At 40.8% G+C, this 9,990-nt stretch overlaps 1 protein-coding gene across 1 annotated transcript; it reads left to right on the top strand.

Annotated features, from left to right (window-relative positions):
• The first annotated feature begins 577 nt into the window (after positions 1-577).
• On the top strand, positions 578-9,171 carry srpra (SRP receptor subunit alpha). The gene is made up of 15 exons (XM_028574545.1): positions 578-694; positions 816-953; positions 1,475-1,558; positions 1,701-1,864; positions 2,060-2,220; positions 2,337-2,499; positions 2,999-3,155; positions 3,284-3,405; positions 3,549-3,670; positions 3,766-3,852; positions 4,537-4,709; positions 6,372-6,585; positions 6,732-6,895; positions 7,285-7,383; positions 7,926-9,171. Exons 2-15 carry the CDS (start codon positions 831-833, stop codon positions 8,052-8,054), a joined length of 1,962 nt encoding a protein of 653 aa, XP_028430346.1. The 5' UTR covers positions 578-694; positions 816-830; the 3' UTR covers positions 8,055-9,171.
• Positions 9,172-9,990: the final 819 nt, after the last annotated feature.

Below are 9,990 nucleotides of genomic sequence, written 5' to 3' on the forward strand. Positions count from 1 at the left end.
TCTGTATCTAAAAAAGTTTGTCCCGAAGGCACATCTTCAAACGGTGTAGCCACTTCTCACTTTGAGTTAAACTGTTGATGTCCTGAACATGTGGTCCCTGCACAGCCAAGTGTACAGTTACCAACTAATGTTGAATCAGAATCGCTGTGTCATTTTTACATCATGAAAAGTCAGTGCATGTTTATTGTGTTGAACCATTTGGTGGCGTACTGAGTCCTGCTTTAATTTTCTAATTTTCTTTCAAGATCAGGTGGAATATAAAAAATGAAAATGAAAAACAAAATGGTCCTGTCTCTAAAGATATGTACAAAGAAAAAACTGGAGAAGAAAATGATTGAGTGGTAACCAAATGGCAATTTATTTCACACTGTTGAAATATTTTATTATAAGTCTTTATAAAATGTATAAGTCCTGCATTGAAAATTGTAAAAAAAAAAAAAGTGTGTGACACACAAAATGCAAAGTAAAATCATGGATGCAGTCCTATATTAGAAATTCTTGATGCAGTACAATACAGTATATGAGTATAATCCAATGCTTCGCTATTAAATCGCGCATGCGCGAAATTCAGGAAGCAAAAAAAAAACCGAAAAGCGCGTCACTTCCCAGTTCTGCATCTGACGTGTCTCAAACAGTTTTGCATTGGTGGTGGATTTTACTCGTTGGGATTTATTATCTATTGGGCTAATATCTGGTAAGATTAAATAGTTTGAAGAGTAGGCACTAGCACTTTAAAGGTTTACAGGCCCATTCCTGCATCGCAGGGCTTCTGTTTCACCTTTTTTTTTTTTCCCGTGTTTGTCTCTTTATTCTAGATACGTGGTGGCAAGATGCTAGATTTCTTCACCATCTTCAGCAAAGGGGGGATAGTGCTGTGGTGTTTTCAGGGAGCCGGGGTCACTGAATCCTTCACCGGGCCTGTCAACGCTTTGATCCGCTCCGTAATCCTTCAGGTGGGATATGGTGACCGGTCAAAACCCTGTGACAGATGTCTGTGTTGTCTTACTATCGGTATAGCTAGGACAGCTAGCTAGCTAACGTTAATGCTAACGCTAAAGTAATAGGTAGCAACGCTTACTTAGCTTACTGCGTAACGTAAGTGTAATAAACAAGCTACGTTTGAGGTGTGAGTGGCATACAAATACCCATATTACGAATTCTAAGCAAAATGTTGACATAGATTGTGATGTAGTGACTTATTTCACATTGTTAGGAAGACCCAGACATTAGCTGTAACGTTAGCAACAACGGCGTGTTTTTTAGCTCCTGTTGACATGTCATAATCAGAATCCTAGTTATTAACAAAGTAAGTTTTTTGCAAGGAATTTGCCTTGGTGTATTTGGTGTATACAATAAATATGTTAAAAAGGGCAAAACAATTAGGCAAAGAACAAAGTCAAGTATTTATATTCACTACAGTCAAGAACCTATACAGAATAGATATCAACGACCAACGATGTTTGTGATGTTACAGGAGCGAAGTGGGAACAATTCATATACTCACGAGGCCTTGAGTCTGAAATACAAGCTCGACAATGAGTTTGAGTTGATTTTTGTGGTAAGTCTCTCAGCTGCACACAAAATGAATTCAACACCATTGAGGTGTGCAAATATGCAACTGTTATACATATAAGCTATTCATGTTATTTTGGGTTTTACATTTTGATGATAATTCTTCTCCTTCCCTTGTCTCTGTCCAGGTGGGTTTTCAAAAGATCCTGACGCTGACATACGTGGACAAGTTCATAGATGACATTCAGCTTCATTTTAGGGATCGTTATAAGAATGAGCTGGAGCAAAAGGGGGCATTGAAGCTAATCCAAAACAACTTTGAATTTGATGATGACTTTAAGATGCTTCTCAGGTAAAGACAGTTACACAGTTACAGGTGATTTTCAACGCAAGTGATGTCATAAAGTATACCCCACATTAGAAAAATGAATACAATCCAGACCGATGTGTTTGCTATGAGAATCAAAACAACATTTAAAGATGCTTCATTAACCAACATCTTTTCTTGTCCTGCCCGTTCTGACACACATCAAATGTTTCCCACTAGAGAGGCGGAGGAGAGCAGCAAAGCTCGGAACCATGCCACCATGCGGACCTTTAAGGAGTCTGAGAAATCTCAAAAAACTGTGAAGTCAATGATTGAGACCAAGGGTGGGGAAAAAGTTAAGGAACCTGGTGGAAAGAAGAATAAAAATACCAAAAAGGAGTGTAAGTGATGTTGGAGCTGGTTGTTTTAAAATAGATCATTCTAAATGGTGTGGGTGTGGGTGGGTCAACATTTCAATCTCAATCCTAACTTGATTTTATATTCCAATTGTTGCCAGCTCCTGCAGCTGAGCCCGTTAAGGTGGATCAAGGCAAGGCCTCATCCTCTGGGCCGAAGGTAGTCGAGAATGGTAACCAAGGCTTGACTCCTGAGGAGATCGTTCAGAAGAATCGAGAGAAATTTATTCTCAAGCGCACGATGGTGCCTACTGCAAAACCCATGTAAGAGTAAATACATTCATGAATGTCAAGCAAGATATAGTTTAAATAAAGGCCGTTCGTACAGCTGTATTTTGATTTACTTAGCTGACTCTCCAACAGCAGTGTAGAATGGGCAATGCACGGAGCGATTTGTATCAAGTCTTATTTCAGCAATGAGCAAAGTTTTTGATCACCAAGTGGATCATTTACAGTTAAACCCATAGACTGTATATTAACAGTCTATGGTTAAACCACAGTTTTAAAGAGCATGAAAGGCATTATCATCAGATGTGATGAAAATTAAATGCAGGTTACATAAATTGTTATTTTTTTTACTTGTCCTTATTAGAGTCAGAAAAATTATTGTGTTTTTCAACACTCAAAAAATACTGTTAATGTGCATTGAAATGATCACACTTTCTTTTTTACAATAACTAGAAGGGTTTTGTCAGTCTCACAGTGTAAAGCATGTCTTATTGTTTATTTCTGATTGCTTAATTCTGATAATCTGTCATCCCAGTCACAGTAAGTCCCCAAAGCCTCAGAAGCCTAAGGAGAAACAAATGCGTGTTTGGGGCGATCGTGGTAGCAGCACCAAGGAGCTGGACTACAGTGGAAGGAATGGAGATGGTTCCCAAAATGGTGGCGATCAGAACCAGGAAGCACACATTGACCTGGTATGTACCCCCCCTCCAGTTCTCCCCAAAAAGAGATTTCTAGTTAAAGAGACATCTCCACTAATCACATTACTAATGTTCAAATAAATTCCTAAAATAAAGGTCTCATTGTCCTGTGTGTGTTTCAGGGGATGCAGCTAAGCTCCATGAAGGGTGACCTGCTGTCTGTGGACTATGAGACCAGCGAGGAAGAGGAGATGGAGGTTGAAGAAGAGGAGAAAGTGGTTATCAGTGAAACAAGCAAGACAAGGTAGTGGACAAGGAGTGTTTAACTGTTAGATTGTTGTTTAAGGGTATATTACTATATAGGTATGCTATTGTTACAAAATACCTGCCATGTCTTGCTTTATGTTTTACAGTGAACCGTTGCCTAGCTTTGTTTGTTGATTTCAGCTCCAAAAAGGGTGGTGGTTTTGGGGGCATGTTTGGGATGCTGAAGGGCCTTGTGGGCTCCAAGAGCCTGACCCGGGAGGACATGGAGTCAGTGCTTGAGAAGATGAGGGAACACCTCATTGGTATGATAGCACAGCTCTCTCTCTCTCTCTCTCTCTCACTCTCTTGATTTTCTGCAGCCTTCTGCTATTCATTCTTCTCCTTTGTTATCCAAAAGCAAAGAATGTAGCAGCTGACATCTCCTCCCAGCTCTGTGACTCTGTAGCCAAAAAACTGGAGGGCAAAGTCATGGGCACATTCACCAGTAAGTACACTTTGACATACCCACAATCCTCTGCCGCTTCAAATCTTTATTTATTTGGTGCAAAGATTAGTTGCAACACAATGTGCGTCTTCTCTGCCTTCACCTGTCCTTCTCCGAGAGCACGGGCTTACTTGCTAGGAAATGGGATTACAGTAATGTGTTTTCCCCAACATTATATGATAACCACAGTAAATCGCATGCACAGCATGTGATGTAAAATGTCGCTCCGACCAAAATGTTGTATTTGTACATTGTAACATCCCACATATGGGGACGTTAAATGGGATTAGTGTTGCAAGACCATTTGCATGTTTTTATATTGTAGATGTTTTTATTGAATTAGGCCCCTTATTTGTTGCTTGAGATTTAGCAGTGGATTCATACTGAGATTCACAACAGTGCAACTTGCCCATCAGCCTATCTGTGTACAGTTTTCCATGTATATCCATGTTAGTCTCTATATCAGTTCTCAATATTAGCTCATGATTTTCACAACCAAATCAAAAAGAACCTTAGAAAGTGTACTTTCATTATCCTATTGATGACAATGAAGTATTATTTGGGTGCTCTCACCCTAGTCCAAAGCTCAATATAGTAACTATAATCATGTTAATTCTAACAAAATTAGATCATTTGTGTAAGTAATTAAAGTGTGTGTGTGTGTGTGTTTTGTTTTGTGTGTAGCTGTGGCCTCAACGGTAAAGCAGGCTCTGCAGGACTCACTGGTGCAGATCCTGCAGCCCAAGCGAAGGGTAGATATTCTGAGAGATGTCATGGAGGCGCAGAGCCAGCGAAAGCCTTTTGTCATTACTTTTTGTGGTGTCAATGGGGTTGGAAAGTCCACCAACCTGGCCAAGGTGAGTTGTCATTGTTAAAAGTGTAATGACATGTGCTCCAAAGAGACCATTTTAATCCAAGTGCCCCAATGTTCCTGTGGTTTGCTGACTATTTACCCATGATTTATTTTTACTTTCCTTGTGCCTCGAAGACTAGCGTTATAAGCTAATTAGCGGTTTGCGATGAAACTGGTCGCATTCGATTAGCATGAAAACATATCCCAGAGAACGGTCGACTCGGTACACGTGTAATTAACCCCTAGGTTCATTTTGCGCCAGATTTTTCCTTTTTAAGGAAGAGGGTTCAATTTGTGAGCTTGAGTGCTATCGTCGTCGGGGCATCGGTCAGAATGCATGAGCCACGAGCCTTCAGTCCACTGAACAAAGTTTATTTCCACACAAAAAGTGGTGACGCAAATGATAAGGACAACAAAAAACACACATGGGCCAGTGAATCTAGAAGAAAACAAATACAAAACAAATTAGAACTAACAAAAGTCACACAAGCCTCACAAGTCCATCGTCAAGAAATAAGGATTAACAAGGCTGTCAGTTTATTAACTTGGACATGTTATTAAGAATGAACGTGAAAAATATAACTAGTCTGACCAGCTGCCGCCCCATGTGAAGGTGAGAGAGAGCGACTTGAGAGGGAGTGCAGCCTGAAAGGAAGAGGGACCAGGTGAAGGTGGTAATGAGGGGTGACAGGTGGAAGCATTAAACCCGCTCAGTAACGAAGAAAGGAAGTAAGGTACAGGAAGGGGGGTAGGTGAGAAAAGTAAAATAAGACAATAATTGAAAATAGGGATCTTTACCAGTGTGGAGCCCTTTCTCATTAGACTCCTTGATCCTCGATCCTCTGGCTTGTGACCTGGAAATCATTCTCAGCTCGCCATGTTTAAGGATGTCCCAATTCATAAAGTGCACATCGAGGAGTGAGGAGGCTTCTCGGAGGCTTCTCGGAGGAGTTATAATTGAGGATACACCGGTGTATCCTCAGCCGGCGTCGTTTTACCCGTGGCATGTAAACAGCGAGGCGTGACAGGAGTAGAGGGAGAGAGAGCGATAACAGAATTATATCCGCGGACCTGTGGTTAATCTAACGTTACGAATCGGGTCGTCGATCATACAAATTAACATTCTGATTAGTAGCGGGTCTTCAAATATTTGAGTTGGCGTTATGGGTGGGCCACGCAGACAAAATCAATATTTTAAACAATTATTTCAACATTATGTCAGGGGTAGCCTTGCGTTACCAGACATAGAGTATGGTCTGGCTACACCACTTATCTATTCTGGGATAGGGGGGAAAAAACGCTCTGGCTTGTCTGTATTTCTTTAAAGCAGTCACAATTGTCTTGGGCAGTGCAGATAATGTGAGAGAAGCGCTAGTATGATACTCAAGTATTGAAAACAAACGTGCCCTGTTCTATTCAAGTGTTCTAAACCGTGAGCAAGTATGAACAACGGCATGTCAAAATGTCTTCTGTGAAAAATGGCCTATTCTTGAATATGTAAACATGATCGTTTTTTTTGTTTTGTTGTTGTTTTATATTTGCCCACCTCCTAGATGTCGGATCTCTTTCTTCAGAGTGTACATTTTAAATATTGGTATATCTTTTTTACACTTTTCTTCTCATGTCCACATTGTGTCCTACCAAATGTGTCTCTGTCTTGCTTCAGATCTCTTTTTGGCTGATAGAGAATGGTTTCACTGTGCTGATCGCAGCCTGTGACACGTTCCGTGCCGGAGCCGTGGAGCAGCTCCGCACTCATCAGCGCCGCCTCAACTCTCTGCATCCCCCCCAGCAGCACGGAGGACGCCCGGTAGTCCAGCTCTATGAGAAGGGCTACGGGAAGGATGCTGCTGGAATTGCCATGGAGGCCATTGCCTATGGTAAAATACTTCCTTTACTGTGGAGTAATTATTAACTGTAAAGCTGTTGTTTCTTTGTCGATTCCACTTGCCATTTCCATTAACTGTTCATATCACCCCATATGGTAAAATCACACGTACACCTTCTGTGTTTCTCATCCCTCCAGCGCGCAACCAGGCCTTTGACGTGGTGCTGGTGGACACTGCTGGGCGTATGCAGGACAACGCCCCCCTAATGACAGCACTGGCCAAACTTATCGCGCTCAACATGCCTGACCTAGTACTGTTTGTTGGAGAGGCTCTGGTGGGCAATGAGGCAGTTGACCAGCTGGTAAGGCCACTCACAAATTCACACTTTATTTTTATTTATGTTGAGAAGAAATGTAATTGACGACTGAGGAGAAATGCAGTGTTATTATAACTTGAATGGGAATTAAGGTTTTTTCAGGAACACTTCAAATCCTTTACTTCAAAGTTTACATAATTATGTGATCACTTACTAGAACTTTGTACTGAGTAAATACCGAAATGCTGTATGATGCAATGGATTTCTGTTATTCTTAAACTCTCCAGCAGAGGTCAGTGATGTGTTGTCATTATTGCGGACAGATGTGTGTTTTCCTTACCTCTACACTTAGTGAGATGCAATACATGTTAACTTTGGTGTCATCAGTTTTCCCATGAATAACTCAACTTTTTCTTTTTTCTCGTGTCCTCCAGGTAAAGTTCAATCAGGCTCTGGCAGACCACTCCATGTCTGACAAGCCTCGCCTCATTGATGGAATTGTTCTCACTAAGTTTGACACCATCGACGACAAGGTATCTTATGTATATTCCTATCCGGCTTTAATTAATTAAGTGGCCTCTAAATGATGTTTAGATGCAGTTAAGGATTTGTCTGTGGCTGTTTTTAGGACTTTTAATTTGCAGCTGGAAAGTCTGTAGCTCTCATGCGTCATCCTTGCTCCTTAACAGGTTTTTTTTTTTTTCAAACTTTATCTTATTTTCACAAATTAGTTTACAGATATTCAGTCATCACAGTACGTAATCAGATAAAATAAGACATCAATATGTACATATAATATATGAAAATAAATATCAAAGTAATAATCTAAACCGAGAAATAAAGGATACAAAGGTACAAAAGAGACAGACTTTCAAACTTCCGTTAATAATATAGACAGCAGGAGCACTTAAACAAAGAAATTTGAGTAGACATCAGATATTAATATAGTTTTCTTATTGGATACCAACTTAAGAGACTCAAAGTGCATGTCAAATTCAACCTGGAATAGTCTGAAGCACGGTGTTGATCTGGAAATGTTTGCTTTATGGATATGGAACTTCTTGCTCCTTCACAGGTTGGTGCTGCCATCTCCATGACTTACATCACAGGCCAGCCCATTGTGTTTGTGGGCACAGGGCAGACCTACAACGACCTGCGCAGCCTCAACGCCCGCGCTGTGGTCAGTGCCCTGATGAAGGCTTAAGTGGCTGCATGTCCTGCTGTTTATTCATCGTCGCAAAGAAGCCAACAATACCTTTTTGCCACGCTGCCGTGAGATGTTCCAGCCCTGCTAACCCGTTTCTCATCCTCCTGCCCGCTCTACTTTGCATCAAATGAAGAACTCATGTCATGCACAGGACTGTATTCTGCCAGTAAAGGACAAGTGTGCACTTTGAAAGACAGAACATTTTGCAACAAAGCCAGAGGGGCGTCCCTTTGAATCAGTTCTAAACTTCCGGGCCTACACTGAAAAAGTACCTCAGACCAGCCATTTTTAAACAGTGGTCACATCCAAATGACATTTTAGCTGACTAAATGGACCTAGGCTTTAAATGTCACCAGTTCTTTAAAGACTTACAAAAAACAACAACCCTACCTGGCATTTTGTCAGTCAGTTTTCCCCTCTTCATGTAAATGAGGTCAGGTCGTGAAGGCTTGCTGGATGTGACATTTCAGCAGCTGCCTGAGGAAAGCTTAGTGACCATTGTGCCTAATAATCCATTTCCTGTCTTCTTAGTTAACACTTTCACTACATGGGTAGTTCTCCATCAAGAGTACCATGGCAGGTCAGGTCAGTAACCTGTTTACAACATACAGTCATAAAGTAGGCATGAATATCAACATTTATGAAGTTAGTAGATGTACTCTCCTAATCTCTCTAATCCAAAAATGGAATAATGACAAACTAGTACACACGTTCTGGACTGATTGTTCTATGAAAGTTATCTCCCAGAGCTTCTTGCCTACCTGACACAGTTAACATATTTTCATTACAAAATGGAGACTTTGATTCCTGAGTTTATAGTTGATGGAAAGTGGAAAGATATTTTGTAAATTGAATTTTTTTAGTTTTTGCAGGTTGTCCGTAGCTTTTCAGACTACACCGCCTGTGTGGTCTGTGGAAGTTCTGAGCCTTTTTATTTATGTTTTCTCCTCTGATTTACTCTTCATTTATAAGAGGAAATATAAGTCTTAAAATATCTCTAGCCCCCTTTAATTTGTGGTAGTGCAATATACGCGAATCAAGAGTTAAGACAATTTGATCTAATTTATGAGAATGTAAAAATTTCTAAATAAAGCTGCTATATGCTATGACCGCCTGTAAAGTGGAACCTTTTCTGTCATGTTGCAGGGACACATGGTCTGTAGCTCCATTACAGACTGATCCAGTGTGATCATCAACACATAACATAAGACATGCAAACAAGACAGGACAAATGAAATACCAAACCCTTTATTTTGAAAATAGTACTTATAAATACTATGTCAGAAAACACATGCAAGTATTAAAAATAAAAAAAAGGCTTACAAAGAACATTTTTAGCACAGGAGTGGCAAAGTGATTGCTACTGGCTAGGAGCCTCTCTGCTGTCTTCTGAACTTCTGAGGACAGAATCATAATATATTTGCAAACCAAGTAACCATCCATCACTAAGATTAAGTGTGATTTCCCCATCCAGTAGTGTGCAAATCAAGTTTGACTGGTTTTAAAAAGGTAGAGCATGACATCCTTGCATATCAACACAAGATTGTCCTACATGACATCATGACTTCGCCCAAACATACACGCCCACTTTCTTAAGCCAAGTGGCGTGTTATCTGTACGCATTTTCAGCGCTGTATACAGCGGACGGGTTGGGTTTAGGAAAAGAAAGCGACGGTTGAGTTTAGGACACGCGGGACACGATCCCCGGTCTCCTGGGTGAGAGTCCTGTGTTTGGCCCATCCGCCACCCCGACCAACCTCCCTACGCGGATTTTCGCCCTTTCATAAAACTCGCTACGCCGTAAATTCACACGCAAACGCAAAGTAATGTAAGTCAATGGAGGCCAAACGGCTTTGATAAATACGATAAAAAGCAAGTATGCGTCTTGATAACACGCCAATAATGGCATACGAATTGGCGTGTCACACATACG

Source organism: Perca flavescens, chromosome 3 (assembly GCF_004354835.1).
Source record: "Perca flavescens isolate YP-PL-M2 chromosome 3, PFLA_1.0, whole genome shotgun sequence".
NCBI lineage: Eukaryota > Metazoa > Chordata > Actinopteri > Perciformes > Percidae > Perca > Perca flavescens.